The following is an 18,168-nucleotide window of genomic DNA, read 5'->3' on the forward strand; positions in this document are numbered from 1 at the left end:
AAAAAGACGGAAAATGGCCACTAGTGTGTGTCGTGCCAATTTCTTTTGCATGTATAATAGCAATTTTTTTTTCCTTTTTATAAGTATGTCTTCTGCTGTTTATCGAAATAGTGAAGTAATCTGATATGCTCTTTTGTTACCTGAAAAGATGTATGTATTACATACCACGTAGTTTTTATTCATTTACGTAATTATAAAATACATATTAATTACCGGTCGAGGACGCTGAATAGGATTCGTAAAGAACGAATGTCTAGAGTTCAAAAAAGATTTGAAACAGATCTAGAACGGGCGTGCGCAGCTAACAAAACGAACAACAACTCGGCTACTGAACTAACTAGGAACAGTCGGCAGTGGAACTGCGACGGGTGGTCACGCGGAGAAAGAAGAGACTGACCGAGAGAGACAAAGACCGAGACAGAGACGGGAACGGGACCGAGGCTGTAACGAGACCGGCCGACGTGCCTTCGCGAGAACGAGATCGACCGATTCCCGTTCCTAGGAACTATAAGTAGACAGCCACGACCGAAGTGAACTATCAAAGACCGTTGCTTACAATTCATTCCTGGCTCCTTCCGTTCGTCTTGGTGAACTGTTCCTTTGGACCCATTAATTCGCGAACGACCCGTCTCTAGTTTATTGTGTGTAAGTTTTCTTTGAAACATGATAAAAAATTTAGTTTTCTTATAATCGTAGCATATGTTCTGCCATAACTATTTTGTGCATACCAAGTCATGCCGCAAAGTCCTACTCTTGTTTTCGATAAGACAGGCCCACTCTTTGTAATACTCAGTCCTCATTAATCGCCTACAGTTTTGCGGAAAATATGCAGGCACTTTGTCAATCATAGACTATTTGTTTGTCTACATTGTATGTGATTTCGCTCTCTTTTTTTGTCCTGAAGTGATATGCCATCACTTCCCATTCACTGCTATTTTTTCCCTCTCGAAATATTAATCTGGGTATAACTGGGTGATTCATTTTCTGAGCGAACAGAGTGCTGATTTCGAATCCATTAAAACAATATTTATTTTATCCGTGCTATTTTGAATAAAACGTAGCGTTTACAGTTCTACAATTGATTCAGCTGTCTTAATCGAACAATAATCACAGATTTGTTAAAGGAAGGCCAATTCCCTGCGTAGGTTGTTTTATTTTGAAATAATCGCTTTATTCATTATGTCTGATTATTGTTTTCATTATGAAAGATCATTATCATTATGAAATAATGTGACTGGTTCAGAACAAAAAAAGGATTCGCAGAAAAATGACTGCAGCTGTGGAACCAAGTTTACAAACGACAAAATCAAAGATTGGAATCACACAATTACCGGTTTCAAATGTAATTTACAGTCATTATCAGGTCTATAAATAATAAAATAAAACTGGATAAGCTAGAAAGTAAAACTGAGCGATAGAGGCCTCATACCCATTGTTGCAGGACACAGCCTTGTAACACAGGGGCACGTAACGTATAAGGGCCCCTACACACGAGCGGTGGAGCGCAGCAATCCGTTGCGAGGTTGGCCAATTTGTCGATAGTTCACACGGGTGTGGCCAAATCAAAGATAGCAGCGATGAAACTAGACGCATTATTAAAGTTTTTAGCTTCCAAGCAGAATGAGGAAATATGAAGTGGACGTTTTAATTTAAATATTAAGGACATGTTGTACTTAAATCCCTCTCAATTTCATGTAATCTAACTCTGCCTCATATAAGTTACCGAGGGTTTAGTAAACTAGCGGATGCCTTTGATAACATTTCTGTTGACACTTTGAGATTTGAAAAGCAATACGTAACTACTTGCAGTTAAAGTAAGACGTTAGTAAGTGAAAAAGCGATTGACGACTTGAAGAAGTATATGCAAAATACAGAGGAAATATGTACACAGAAAAATTGTCATGAATGAAAATATAATGTGGACAATTCTTAAGAGAGGCGTTTCATAAGAAGTTGAATGAATTGTAGTTCCCGTTTGTTACGTAGTTGTTGCAAGCGATAGGGGGCAAATGTAGATCACTGCCACTGCTAACAAACACAGCAGTTCATTTTCCACTGCGACATTGGCTTTCGAATTACTGGATGAAATTGCTTGATAAATCGATCATGTTTGGATGGATCGAAACGAACCCACGAATGCTTGCGCTTTTCTTGTTTACAGATCCGAAGATGGCTATAGATTACAGGTGAAACAGTTAATTGTCCAAGTTAAATCTGTGATTTTCACCTGGTTAAATAAAAGAAGAAATAAGTGGCACATAAGTCACGGCACTTCCAAAAATTACAACCATTCATTTTCTAAAAAGCCCATTACCAACTATTGTTTGCTTACCATTTCTTGCTTACCCCTTGTTTAATTCCTTTTTTTTATTTACTGCATATCAGGGCTATCACGTGCTGCCCATGAAATTGTGTGACTGTGACCCAAAACATGTGTGTTTAAAGTGTTAAACACTGAAAGTGCTCTTTTTATTCTGGTGTCTATAACCAGATGAGTCATCAACTTCCTCTAGGCGTGACACTAAGAGCACATACGTTTCATATAGTTCCTCACATGCATGTAGGTGCAAAAAAATTTAGATGAAAATCTGTTTGCGCCCTAGTTATGTACGTTAGAAGGGCCTTCTATGCTGTGTCGGTAACCATGCGCAACATTGCTGAAGCCTCCGTGAAAATATCAAAAGACACTTCTTTACTTAATTAAATAACTCTTAATGGACCTAGACTATAACATGATATGATACACTGAATTCGTGGTTGAGAGAATCATACCGGAAGAAATTTACTGTAATCATCAGAGCCACTCCTGCAAGACTGGCAGTGTCGATTTTAAAGATTCATGTCCATTATGCTTCTCATCCTTGAATAACACTGAGCTCTTGTGGTGGTATTAATGGTGGCCTAGTAGACGAGACGTAAAAGCCCAACGAAAAAGGCACATTAATTGTTACCTAACGACTTGACCCTTGAGGGCTGTGGTAGCCTTTCTTCTTCATTTATTTACAGGCCGCAGATAAACATTTCGCACAAAGAAGTTTGAGAGAGTTTCCTATTCGCCAAATTTTATTTTCTTCTCATGGTAAAGTCGTAATTCAATGAACGGTTAGCAACAGCTTCTTAACAGACATTCCTCGGGCATGGGTGTGTGTGATGTCCTTAGGTTAGTTAGGTTTAAGTAGTTCTAAGTTCTAGGGGACTGATGACCTCAGACGTTAAGGCCCATAGTGCTCAGAGCCATTTGAACCAAATCGATTTCTGTCAAAATTCGAGCAGGTACCTGAAATTTTTCCCATCATAACTCGCTTTGTAGCAGGTTAGGAAATGAATGGGTAAAGAAGTTTGTTTTAGCCACGGAGGCGATGGTCGTAGAATTCATGCTATCGATTTTAATCAAAAGAAACCAAAATGCACTGAGAGCAGGACCTTGCATGTTTTCTTAAATTTTTTATGTGTTACTTGCTGTTTTTACGTAATTGTTCCTGGAAGCTACTGTACGCTGCGTTCATATTTTTAACAGCAATAAATGAACGTCCACACAGCAAAGTACACAACTCTAAATCCCACAACCAGAATACGTTCTAATTCGGACATTTCCATAAGCACAGACACCATTTTGATTCTGCAGCCATTATGAATCAAGACACAAAAGAATTAAGAACAATAGCTGGCAGTGGGCATTGATTTATATCAATGGGGCAGCTTGAAAATTTGTGCCAGACTGGAATTCGAATTCGCACACATTACTCTACATGCTGACCACTACACCACCTACGTGCGTTCGTGGTGACCACTGCGTCCAGATAGTGTAGTGGTCAGTGTGTAGGGCAGTGTTTGCGGTAGTGGTGACCAATGTATCCACATGGTGTAGTGGTGTAGGGCAGTCTGTGCTGTTCTGCTGGCCACTGTGTCCAGAAGGCGTAGTGGTCTACACACCCGCCTAGTAAACAGGAGACCTGCGAATCCTGGTCTGGCACAAATTTTCAACTTGCCTCACTGACAGCTGTTGTCTTAACTCGTTTACGTCTTGTAAATAATCTAGTTAACAGCGGAGAAGGTAATATCAGCATGTGGCTTTCAGAGAACAGATTAACGCTTAACTGCTCGAAGGAAAGACGCAATGCTTACAGTCTCTGACACCGAACTTCTGCAAAAGAATAGTTTTATTGTCCATGTGTTCTCAAATAGTCTGTTAAGTGGAACATTTTAAATTATTATGACTAAAGGTTGATTAAAAGTTTGTCCTTGGAAGCAAAACGTTCAGTATCTTGTGCAGAAGTTGAATGCCGCTCTCTTCACTACAAGAACGGTCTCTATTGCCTCTGACTTTCTGACCTTCGCTTTACTATCACGTATGGTGCAACTCTGCGCAATCACCAAGAATATTCTTGGCCCAGAAAGGGGCAGTCAGACAGTCAGTTTACAAGCTTCGCGTAGGTTCAAATGTTCAACTGTGTGTGAGTTCTTAAGGGACCAAACTGCAGAGGTCATCGGTCCCTAGACTTACACACTACTTAAGCTAACTTAAACTAAACTATGCTAAGAACAACATACACACAGCCATACCCGAGGGAGGTCTCGAACCTCCGGCGGGAGGGGCCGCATAGATAGTGACATGACACCTCTAACCGCGCGGCCACTCCACGCAGCTTCACGTAGGTTGTTGTTTATGTTTACTACAACTCTAACTGTGCCATCCTACACACATACTCTACTATGGGTGTTGTGTACATAGTTCCGCGTAGTCAGCCCGTACACAACTCTCCCACTAGAGCGCGTCCCGCTGAGCACAACAGCGCAGGCACAGCGCTCGTCCGTCTCCGCACTACGAGATGGCGCTGTCTTAGAGACGGACCAAATTCTGCTTCCGCCGATCCGCGTATTAATATGTAATGCAGCCAATGAGATTGCTGTTAACGTAGAAACTTTTCGCTCGCGGATCACACTCGCACAGTGACACCTGAATGCGCGAGGTATTATAACGAGTGTACAGATCTCCGATTACTCGGTCTGCATTTGTCTGCATTAGTCTGCACCAGTCTGCACCAGTCTGTACCAGTCTGCATTAGTCTGTACCAGCCTATATTCAAGTTTCAGTCTGCGCCTAATAAGATTATCATATTCCTGTACATAACCAAGAAGAGAAATGTATAGACACTTTCTCAAGTATCAGAGATATGTGAGAATAAGATTACGTACCAAGACCAAAGGAACTTCAGACTGTCAATTGTAAACAGCATCCAGAATCAAGTTACGTAATTTCTATGATTTTTATTATTTTAATAAACGTGTGCGAAAATTAATCAAGTTCTGTTTAAAGTTGGTCACCGTCACCTGCTACTCTAAGCGTGCAAGAGGCATTTCTATCGTCTGACCTAACGGCAGAAGAAAAACACGTCACGATAAGACCCCGAGACATATTGCCTACTTCGTTAGAGCGACAAGTCAAATAATCTGATGGTGTGTGTACCGAAGGTCTTACAGTACGCACACCACAATGGGATTAAATGTTGTCAATACTGACTCATTCAGAAGAATATGCGACATTAATTCAGTGAACACTGGACGGAAGCGCGATTTGCCCTTGGATAAAACTTAGTTAAGCATGGTACAGAAAGTTTTTCAATACATTCGAGCAGTATTGAAAAAAAAAGCTCCGTAATAAGCCACACGTTTCATACCTAAGTTGAAATTTGACGTACTGCTATTCTGTGGCAAATTTTGGAAATTTGTGGTAAGGACGTATGGGACTAAACTGCTGAGATCATCGGTCTCTAAGCTTACGCATTACTTAATCTAACTTAAACTAAACCTAACTTACGCTAAGGACAACACACACACACCCATGCTCATAGGAGGACTCGAACCTCCGACTGGGGAATCCGCGCGGACCGTGACAAGGCGCCTCAGACCGCTACCCCGCGCTGCTCTTGTTCTGTGTGGGGGTTTCTCGCAGTAGTTGAAAACTTTTCTCTGTAATGTTTGTATATTTCCTCCAAACTTTTTTCATGTTTCATTATTTTTTTTAATATTTTCTAATCCACGCTGTGTAAACTATGTGCTTATTCGTCCCATGACCAAGTAGCTTTTTCCCTTATATTCCCACTGAAACTAAAAGATAAACAAAAAATAAAGAAGAAAGAGAGAGAGAGAGAGAGAGAGAGAGTGTGTGTGTGTGTGTGTGTGTGTGTGTGTGTGTGTAAGTAAGGCAGAGTGCGATTGGAGAGAGAAGCAAAAGATTATATATTTACTGGAGATGTATTAAAAACTGCCAGTAACAACTAAAGTGACAGTAATTAATACAACAGTGCTAGACGCAGTTTCTCATGGCTTTGTAATAAAAATATGTGAATACGACGAAGGGCAATCTGCCAATAACATTCCGGAATACTGCAGCGCTCCTAGCAGACCAAATTGGAAAACATCTTGGGTAGAACTCCTATGTATCTTCTCAGTTATAACAAAAAATGAACCAGTTAGAGAGCTCCTTGGCAGTGGACAGTGCACCCGTCTTTAGAGCCATCTCATATACACCGTAGGAGACCAACTGTACACTTCTGAAATCCACCGACACACTTTAGCATCTTCTGAGACGCGAAGCTAATGCTTTTGAATAAACATTGAACAACAATAACAACGACGTCGTAAGAGATTGATCACTAGCTCATTACTGAGATACGTTAGGTAAAGAATAACTAATCTCTTGTTGATATTGAGTTACGTACGTTACCAAATCTAATGGCTGTCCAATTTAAGTCGGCCGTATTGAGATTAGTAGCTATTCCCTCATCTTTCGGTGTATAGCATCCGCCATTTGTTACAGTCGCCCTAGCAAACGTGGCTAACACGAAGTGTAATGCAGGAAACATAAGAGGATAATCTGTGAGACTTGCGGCCTGTCCTGTTCATCTGTTCGTGAGCTGTTGTGTCGGGCTATTTCGTAACAGCGTTTGAACAGTGTTACCTTACGGCGCTGTTATGTAACAACGACAATTCATGTGCAACAGTAAATGCAGCAGAAATTTTACGGGATTAACAGTGCGTGCAGCGGACTACGTTCCCACAAGTTTTGTTATATAATCTGTCTGTTATATTATATAATCTGTCATTTGATAATATAATCACAAATCTGATCGTACATCGTGGTTGATCTTCACGTCCTACTGGATGCAAGTCGTTCTGAATATGAAATGTGCTATCGACGCATCGTAATACCGTAATCTTCGATTAATGTACCAGTAGTTTCAAAAATTTTAGGTCAGTGCAGGAAGCCAGTAAATGACTTGAAATCAAACCGGCGATATGCGATGTAAATGAGAAAAACTATATTGCGATTGCATGTGTGGTCTGAACAGTGTTCTCTGGAGGGTATCGATAAATATGTAAATGTTTTGCTGTAGAGAAACGTTCACTACATGCGCCCTTCAGTCTGTAACCGCGCGACCACTACGGTCGCAGGTTCGAATCCTGCCTCGAGCATGGATGTGTGTGGTGTCCTTAGGTTAGTTAGGTTTAAGTAGTTCTAAGTTCTAGGGGACTGATGACCTCAGATGTTAAGTTCCATATTGCTCAGAGCCATTTTTGAACATCCGCCCTTTATTTCTTTTCTTTCTTCTTTATGGCCATGATTCAGCCTCTATGTAGCGCTATTTCATAAGTGCCTCTTTGCTTCCAGAAGACGACTGCGCGAAAACCACAATATATGCTGAAAATACACAAATGTCAGTGGATAGAGCATCTCTCCAAGTTTTTAACCTACATCACAGGTGCTGAATACGGGCACCATTTTTAACGCGCCAAACGGCAATGCGATTGTCGAACTCTTGCCATATACGCCTTAAAACGCTGTGGTCGGTATCAAGAGCCGTATTAATAAGGCTTCCTTGCAACTGTTCGAAATGAAGAAGCATTGGAGGTAGGAAAATAATCCCATAAGAAGACATCTTACGGAATCAACTCACTTGTCTGTGGAGGGTCGCTGAAGAAGGGAAACTCATCCAATCCAACGCTAAGGCGGTTGAGCACTGAGGCAATCTGGAACGCCTGTAAGGAAGGGTGGTGGAGTACCGTCTTCAAAATGAAGTCCTTGCATAAGCCATTCCGGCAGTATGTCCACTTACGCGAAAGTAGTCAGTCTCCTCTGCGGAGAAAAACTGTCCATAAAGTTTCGAAGAGGACGTGTCATAAAGGACGCTAACTTTAGATGAATCGCACACACTTGTTCCACAATCTCATGTGGATGTTCTGTGCTCTTGCAAGACGCGTGAAACGTGACTTCTTCACTGATTCTAACTGCTGTGAAAAATCATCTTCCTCTAGTAGCTGCCGCAGTTCATTGTAATAATGGGAACGAAGCTCACATTCGCTAGTAGTTAGCGCACGTAACAACTGCAGCCGGTGTGGTTTTACACGCAGACGTTCGCATAGAATGCGCCACAGAGTTGAGTGCGGCATCTGCAGTTCTCTGCTCGCACGTGCCGTTGAATTCTTCGGGCTCCTGACGAATGATTCCCACACACACCACATCTTCGCTGCTGACGGTTCCGAAAGCGGCCAATCTCCCGAACTGCGTTGTACCACCCATGGATTGGTTTGTCTACTGAATGTTTTACGTGATATCTTATACGAAATCGCTGCTAAACCGCCACAACTGACTCACACGTGGCGAATTCAAGGACTCAACATGCACGCATCACTCAATAATATTCTGCCACACTTGACACCTAGTGGTGCACTCTGGAACTATGTGGCAGGGTAAATTACGAAAGGAAACTTGGAAATATGTGTACAATTTCTTGTAATTATCAGTCAGTCGTATTTTGAAAACCTGTAGGTACTTATGAACAAACATACATTTACATCTAAATATATTCTACCACCAGTATCAGCAACAACGTGTCACATTCAGTTCACATATAAGAGTATTTACTGAGGATAAAATTTTGGCTGTATACTTCAATACACATCCAAATCATTCTTACCTTATTCTCATGAACTCAGCTCGAGATCTACAGTGTGATTTTGCTAAATGGGGATAAAAAGCAGGAAACGATCCCTGACAGGACACTGAGCATAAATATTGCATGAACATATGGGCGGAAATGCGTTCCACAGGAAGTACACGTCCTTGCGTATGGGGAAAAAGGATCACTTTCAGTGACAGCGATATCAAAAGCAGGCATGTGCGCCGCCAGAGCGCGGTAAGCCGTCAATCGTGTGGAACATTCTCCACTCTGCCACCATTATCTGTATCACTTACAACGCGTGCACGCCTTGTTACCATCAACAGACCTGCCTCTGCAGCGACGGTTTTACCGCAGGTTCATCGCACAGGCCACCACACTGCCGAAATTTCACAGATATGGCTACCATTTCCGGGGATGGCGTCGACGGGGTGGGTGGGCCAGGAATTGGGAGGGGGAGGGGGTAATGATGATGATGTTTGGTTTGTGGGGCGCTCAACTGCGCGGTTATCAGCGTCCGTACAAATTCCGAACCTTTGTTCATTTCAATCTCGCCACTTTCATGAATGAAGATGAAATGATGAGGACTGCACAAACATTCAGTCATCTCGAGGCAGGTGAAAATTCCTGACCCCGCCGGGAATCCATCCCGTGACCCTTGGGGCGGGGGGTGGGGGTCACTAACGTCAACCTTCATAATACCCACGTGCTGCCCACAGAGAATCCCCATGGTATGGTGGCAACGAACCATCAGCGCCGGTTCAACCCCAGTGTTAGGCGGGGAGTATTGGCGACCGCCAAGTGTGATCCAGTCTTTCGCCCCAACTCCTCACAGGCGGGTGGCACAGCCTCCCCTGTTGTAGGACACTCTTTTGGTGGTGCTTGCTACATAACGGTGCTCCAGCTCTCTGTCATCTTGAGTGTGGAGCTAAAACACTAGTGCAGACCGAACAAACATTGAAACTTACACTGTCAAATATCTTCTATCTCTTCAAGTGAGAGTGGGAACGTTTTTCCGGTCACAACCCCATGCGATCTTTTTTGCTCCTTACCCTCTCAGAGATAGTTTCCTGAAATTTGTCTACATTTATCGAGTTCTCCCTGTATAATAGAGGCAACAGGATTGGTGCTCAGTACTCCTCGAATAACTGTTCTCTAAATTTACCCAACAGAGTGTAATGAGTACGAAGTTACTATTCTCACAAAGATGCCCACTTAAGTTCCTTGCGCATATCCGTTACGGTTTCTTTTGGGTACTGACCGACTACGATCCCAGCAGCGCGTCTCCGGATTCATTCGCTGTCTCCCGTTATTCCAACTTGATAAGGTCTGCACAACGCCCGAGAAATATTTCAGAGTTTTTGAACTAGCTTCTTGTACGTGGTTTCCTTTACAAATACACTGCACTTCGAAAACCTCCCAAGAAACAGAACTCTTTCTTTAATATTTCCTAACACTGATTTTACTTCTTCGTCCCACTTCATTTTTCTTACTGGTGTTACCACTAGACAAATATGGCGGCGCGAAAAGAACGCGTAAATTTCAAATTACTGTGATTAGATTTATGTTGATGACATATAAAATGTATTTACAACAACACAACTTCTAAGTTACCCAGTTTAAGATATGCAGATTATTTTTTAAAGATGACGTCGGAAAGGTGGCTTCGGTCTTCGTACACACACATTAAAGAGTCTTTCTTTAAAGTTCTACACAACATCTGTCGAAGTGTCCTGTGAAACACCAGCAATTTCTCCGCGTATTGCAGCCTGCAGATGGTTGAATAGCGAGGTTAGCGGCAATAAACTTTGCATTTCAAATGACCCCATAAGAAAAAGTTGCAAACCGACAGATCTGGCGAGCGTGTGGGCCAGTGGAGATCGCCGAAATATGACGTGCAGTGCTGAGGAAACATTTCTCGAATAACTGCCATGAATGCAATAGGCGTGTCGACTGTGGCTCCACCTTGTTGGAACCATATTTCTGCAGTGATGGTTCCCAAAGCCTCAAGTTGTGATCCCAACACAAGGTTCAGAAATTATTGTTAGACTAGCGCCACATTCTTACAAAAAAAAATTACAATAAATAGCCTAGAAATCAAATATCATGTAGTGAGTCTGGTAAGACAAGAAAGAATCGCAGTTAAAGCATGATACTTACATCTACATCTACATCATAATCCGCAAGTCACCTAATGGTGTGTGGCGGAGGGTACTTTCGGTACCACTATCTGTTCCCTACAACGTTGTTCCACTCGTGAATAGTGCTTGGGAACAATGATTGTCGGTAAGCCTCTGCTTTGGCTCTAATTTTCCATATTTTCTCCTCGTGGTCAAAACACGAATTGTATGTGGGGGGTTGTTGTCCGACTCCTCCTGTAAAGTGCTGTCCCGAAATTTCAATAGTAAATCTCTCCGTGATGCACAACGCCTCTCTTGTAAAGTGTGCCAGTGGAGTTTGTTTAGCATCTCCGTAACGCTCTCTCGCCAGCTAAACCATCCCGTGACGAAACAAGCCACCTCTTCGTTGGATCCTCTCTATCTCCTCTATCTCCTCTATCTCGTAGGGACGCCAGATGGATAAACAATACTCAAGAATCGGGCGAACAAGCGCCTTATAAGCCACTTCTTTCGTAGATTAGTTACATTTCCTTAAGATTCTTCCGTTGAATCTGAGTCTGGTGTCTGTTTTACCCACTATCTGTTTTACGTGGTCATTCCACCAAAGGTCGCTCTGGATAGTTACTCCTAGATATTTTACTGCAGCCGCTGTCTCCAGCTGTTTGTCATCCATAGTGTAGCTGTACAGTGGTGGATTTCTTTTCCTATGTATGCGAAATACGTTACATTTATTTACGTTCAGGATCAACTGCCAGAGCCTCCACCATTCATCAATTCTCTGCAGGTCGTCCTGCAATTTCTTACTATCTTCTGGCGTTGCTACTTTGGTGGCCGGCGGCTGTGGCCGAGCGGTTCTAGGCGCTTCAGTCCAGAACCGCGCTGGTGCTACGGTACCAGGTTCGAACCCTGCTTCTGGCATGGATGTGTGTGATGTCCTTAGGTTAGTTAGGTTTAAGTAGTTCCAGGTCTAGGGGACTGTTGACCTCAGATGTTGAGTCCCATAGCTCTTAGAGCCATTTGAACAATTTTCTGCTACTTTGGTATAGACAACTGGATTATATGCGAATAGCCTGAAAGACCATTCGACGTTTTATACTAGATCATTCATATATATTGTAAACAGCAACGGTCCTATCGCACTTCCCTGTTGTACTCCGGATATTACCTTTACATCTGTCGATTTACTTTCGTTAAGAGCAACGTGTTGAGTTCTATCTGCAAGAAAGTCTTGAATCCAATCCCAAGTCTGCTCAGATACTCCGTAAGTTCGTATGTTTTCAATTAAACGGCAATTCGGGACGGTGTCTAACGCCTTACTGAAGCCAAGGAACACGGCATCAACCTGAGCGCCGTTGTCCACTGCGCTATGGACCTCATGGAGGAACAGAGCGAGATGAGTTTCGCAGGATCTCTCTTTGTGGAATCCATGTTGCCTTTTATAGAGGAGATACTCATTTTCCAAAAAACGTCACAATTCTTGAGCATGAAACATATTCCATAATTCTACAAAGATCGAAGTCAACGACATAGGTCTATAATTGTGTGGATCCGTCTTACGGCCCTTCCTAAAAACGGGAATGACCTGCAGTAGCTAGGTACCTTTCGTTGCTCAAGCGATCTATGATAAATTACTGCTAGAAGGGGAGCAAGTTCTTTCGCATAATCTTTATAGAATCTTTTAGGTATCTCATCTGGTCCTGACGCCTTTCCACTACTAAGCGATTGTAGCTGCTTTTCATTTCCGCAATCGGTTATCTCAGTATCTGCCATTTCGACGTTCGTACGGCGAATGAAAGGAGGGGCAATGTTACCATCTTCCGCGGAGAAACAGCTTCGGAAGACCGAATTCAGTATTTCGGCCTTCTCTGTTATCTTCCGTTTCGGCGCCGGTGTAGTCAAAAATGGTTCAAATGGCTCTGAGCACTGTGGCACTTAACTTCTGTGGTCATCAGTCCCCTAGAACTTAGAACTACTTAAACCTAACTAACCTAAGGACATCACACACATCCATGCCAGAAGCAGAATTCGAACCTGCGACGTAGCGGTCGCGCGGCTCCAGACTGTAGCACCTAGAACCGCTCGGCCACTCCGGCCGGCCCGGTGCAGTCGCTGAGAGAATGAATAGATGATTTGAAACGTCCCCTTTTGACAAATTATACAAGACTGTGCTTATCCTGATATGAAACGTCCCCTTTGAACAATTATACAATATTTTTAGCGCAACGCAATCTGACTTTCAAAAATCCCTGCAAAAGAATGGCCCTGAGTAACATTAAACTATACCTCTCAGAAATCACTTACCTCACAAAAATCTTCATTACTCGAACTACTGCAGTACAGCGAGCGCCACTACTGCCAGCTAAATAAAAGATTCAAACTACGGAAGGCACTAACTACTGATAGGGATAGTTAGCAAATGAAAGATATTAATAGAGAACAAACAATGTATTTACCTTGATAGTCATACTATATATAGCAGTTCATGACAAATTACAAAACTCCGCCATCTCTCTCCCCACATCCACCACTGCTGGCGGCTCACCTCCAACTGCGCAACGCTACGCGCTGTTCACATCCAGCTGCCGCTGCCCAACACTACAATGGCAGACAACAATGCAAACTACCCACAGACTGCACACAGCACAGCCAGTGATTTTTCATATAGAGCGCTACGTGGCGTTACCAATAAGAAAACATAAACAGCCTACTTACATAAGATTTTGCCCCACTTACTGATTTTACACATGACCAAAATCTCTTAGTGTTTTTACTCAGGTCGGTTGACAACGTGTTACTTTCAAAATCACTGAACGCTTCTCTCATTGCTCTCCTTACGCTCATTTTCGCTTCGTTCGACTTTTGTTTGTCTGCTATGTTCTTACTGCTCTTGAATCTCAGACGAAGTGCTCTTTGTTTACCTAGCGCTTTTCAAACAGGGCTATCAAACCATGGTGGATCTTGTCCATCCCTCAAAACCTTACTCTGAACACACTTGTCTAGAGCATACTGAACGATGCCTGAGAATTTCTTTCATTTGTTCTCCACGGCTTCGTCCTCATCACCGAATATTTGATGCTGACTTCTGAGATATTCTAAAATTTGTATCCCGTCACCATTTCTGGGCAAATTTATCTTCCTACCTTTGTTAATATACCTTGTAGGACCCGTTTCATAGATGCTGTCACAGCCTTATGATCACTGGTACCTTCCTCTACGTTAGCTATTTCGATAAGTTCAGGTGTGTTTGTTGCCAGGAGGCCCAAGACGTTACCGTGACGAGATGGTTCTCTATCTATCTGCTCAAGGTAATTTTCGGACAAGACATCCAGAACAATTCCACACGAATCCCTGTCTCTGGCACCAGCTTTGATGGCATAAGACTCCCACTCTGTACCTGGCAAACTGAATTCACCCACTATTACAACGGCATGAACAGGAGAATTACTAATGATATTCTGCAGGCTCTGTCTGAAGCGCTCTACAACTACAGATCCTGACCCAGGTGGTCTATAGAAGCATGCGATCACCATTTTTGACCGTTCTTTGATACTCAATTTCACCCAGATTAATTCACATTCAGAATCCGCGATAACCTCACTAGTTTTTATCGAATTTTTTACTGCAATAAACACGCCGCCACCATTGGCGACTAACCTATCCTTACGATAAACGTTCCAATCTTAACTTAGGCATTCATTGTCATTTACCTCTGGTTTCCACCAACTTTCTGTTCCCAATACTATCTGTGCTTTACAACCTTCAGTAAGCGATACTAATTACGGGAACTTTCCTTGATGCTCCTGCAGTTTAATAAAATCATATTAATCTTTTCTGTCTCTACTCTGCGAGGACCAAGATTCTCTGAGGTCAGTGTGGCTTATTTATCAGACAAGTCGTCTTTGATCCCAAGGGAGGGGTTCTCTAACGTAAAAAAGCGCCCATTCGCACGCCACTTGTGCTCCGTTACCCTAGTAGCCGCTTACTGCGTGTAGCGCACGCCCGACCAATTAAGGGGAACCCTAAAATTCTGCCCCGACTGCGGAGGTCGAGAAATTCGCATCCGATACCGTCGCAGAGTCGTCTGAGCCTTTGGTTTAGACCTTCCACTCTGCTCCAAACCAGAGGACCACGATCAACCCTGGGTACGATGCTACAAACAGACAGCTTTGCCTGCATCCCGCGTGCGTTGCTATTTGCCTTCGCCAAATCAACCAGCCCCCGAAAGGAGCCGAGGATGGCCTCAGAATCCAAGCGGCAGGAGCAATTCGTACCGACATGTGCCACTACATGCAGCCGATGGCACCCAGTGCACTCGATAGCCGCCGGTAGGGCCTCCTCCACATCACGGATGAGACCTTCCGGCAAACATACCGAATGCACACGGGAATTGTTTCTGGCCTTATCTTCTATCTCCCTGAGGGATTCCATCACCCGCCTAACAATGGAGCTCCCAATGACAAGCATCCACCCTATCGACTGCTGCCCCAACAGGAGATGCAACCCGTGCTGGCTCAGAGTTATCATCAACAGTGGCTAGCACTTCGTACCTGTTGCTAAGGCGCAGGGAGCTGTCATTTACTTGGACGGAGTTTTGCCTCAAAACCTTGCTATAAACAGGTGCAAGTCATACTGTACTATGTTCGACTGAGCGTATGTAGGTATTGTGGTGCAACATAAAAAAATATATGGATATGTAAGACACGTCAGTTTTCACATAAAGAAGAGTACTTGACAAGAGTACGCGACCAAACACAACAAAAACCTGTAGTAGCTGTTAATGATGGACAGCCACTCGTCAATGATTTGGAATTTTTATTTTTTATTTTTGAATTCAGATGCTCTTCTTGTCATTACTAATCGCCAGATACTAACTGTGGAATCATGCAAAATCTTTCTACGTGTCATGGTAATTTCATTGTATGTTTAACACGCAACTGTGGTGTACATGATGAACCAGTCCATCATTTGTTTAGATGAGTGCGTAAAATTGCCTAGGAACTGCATATGAATGATCCATTCCCAGACCATTGGCCATTACTCTAGTGTTTTTACTTCTGGCTGATTTCCATTTTTTGCAGTCTAGTAACCTGTAAATTAAGTTACTTGGACAGATCCTCAGTCTAGCGCGGTTCCTCACTTTTCTTCCAGCTGATCATCTGGTATTTAGGAAGGTTAGTTGATTTGGGGGAGGGGACCAAATAGCGAGGTCATGGGTCCCATCGGACTGGGGAAGGATTGGGAAGGATGTCGATCGTGTCCCTTCAAAGAAACCATCCTGCCACTTGTCTGGAGTGATTCAAGGAAATCACAGAAAACCTAAATCAGGATGGCCGGATGCGGGTTTGAATGGTCGTCCTCCCGAATGAGAGTCCAGTGTGATAACCACTGTCCCACCTCGCTCGGTATTTAGGAAGGTGGTGGAGTCCCCAATAATATCAAATGGTTCAAATGGCTCTGAGCACTATGGGAATTAACTTCTGAGGTCATCAGTCCCCTAGAACTTAGAACTACTTAAACCTAACTAACCTAAGGACATCACACACATCCATGCCCGAGGCAGGATTCGAACCTGCGACCCTAGCGGCCATGCGGTTCGAAACTGAAGCACCTAGAACCGCACGGTCACAGCGGCCGGCCCCAATAATATCTTTCTGTCCCAATGTACAACTTCAGGTGTCATGAAACTGTAGTATTGGACTGATATTTGCTTAAAATGTGGGCTGTTGTGGTAAGTATTCGTCTTACTCGAGCAGTTTTCCTTCCACGCTCTTATACATTGTTGATCTGAGGGTGCCGGCCTTTCCAGACCGCCATGCCGCCTTAGGCCACCATGTCAGAGCGACAAGTGCGTCACGTGGTGGTGACTCGCCGCAACTCGTCCAGCGGCCCGCCGTCAGCGCTGCCGCGCCCGCCACGGCCGGTTGAGGAACCACAGTTCGATCTTGTCTGCAAGGTAAGTTACCGTCAGTCTTTCTTCTCTGTCTTTATTTTGATTCCTATTCGCCATTCCTTCCGTGTGTCGACTTGGCTCTTTATTTAACATACATAAAAAATATTGCTTTTTCTTGATATAGAAAGCATAAGCTGTCAAACTCTATAAATTCATCTCTCTTGTTGTATCTGTAGTCACATCTTGGTCTGTAAAGTCAACATTTTCTGACCCCTCATCCTCATTAAACGATTTAAAAACTGTTCGAAAATTATTTTTAATGTCAACTGGATTCAGAAAATGTACAGCTATGTTAAGAAAGAATCTGAAAGTGAGTGGGACAATTAATTGTCTTAAGTTTAGCAAAAGTTGCTCAACTTAACTTGTTTATCGACGATAACTGTAGATTCTTCTCACTCCTGTTTGGGGCACGTACTCTTAGTGGACGATTCCTCGCTGCAATGGGTATAAGAGAAATGTCCGAGTTTTCTATTTCCATACATTAAGAAAATAACAAGTTGCAAGGATTGTATGTTGTCTTCAAAATACATTTATTCCATATCTGATTATTATCGTAATGCACTTCCAACATGCCAGTCCCTCAACATTTTAATACAGTCTTTCCAGTTCAGTCCACAACTAACGACTTGCAACCAACAGGAGCAACTCACTCACGCCTAAACATTACACATAATGCAAGTTGACAAGCGCAGAGATACAATAATTTTAGTCCAACCATATGCGTGTACGATCGACATAATCGAAGAGTTACATTTCATTAATATTTGGTGTAGAAAAACATATCTATTAACGAATCTTTCAGATGTTCAAATGTGTGTGAATTCCGAAAGGACCAAACTGCTGAGGTCATCGGTCCCTAGACTTACACACTACTTAAACTAACTTACACACACATCCTTGCCCGAGGGAGGTCTCAAACCTGCGGCGGGAGGGGCCGCGCAATCCGTGACATGACGCCTCAAACGGTGCGACCACTCCGCGCGGCAACGAATCTTTCAGAATAATTGTAAAAACAATAAATATGATCATACATCGAATTTTAAGTAGTCATGACTTAAAATATACATCGAAATACAAAAATCACAATGTTTTGCCCAGAATAATTAATCTTATATTAGTTTCTTGCTTTATTTATGTT

General features: G+C 43.0%; 1 protein-coding gene across 2 annotated transcripts in view; it reads left to right on the top strand.

The window, feature by feature from the left end:
* LOC124796300 (ras-related protein Rab-37-like) overlaps positions 1–18,168 on the top strand; it is a 335,644-nt gene that overhangs the window by 224,496 nt on the left and 92,980 nt on the right. For both annotated transcript variants that reach the window (XM_047260426.1, XM_047260434.1), the window contains exon 2: positions 16,887–17,033. In XM_047260426.1, coding sequence (XP_047116382.1) covers positions 16,911–17,033 — 123 coding nt within the window. In that variant the 5' untranslated portion in view covers positions 16,887–16,910. The remainder of the gene's footprint in view (positions 1–16,886; positions 17,034–18,168) is intronic.

Source organism: Schistocerca piceifrons, chromosome 1 (assembly GCF_021461385.2).
Source record: "Schistocerca piceifrons isolate TAMUIC-IGC-003096 chromosome 1, iqSchPice1.1, whole genome shotgun sequence".
NCBI lineage: Eukaryota > Metazoa > Arthropoda > Insecta > Orthoptera > Acrididae > Schistocerca > Schistocerca piceifrons.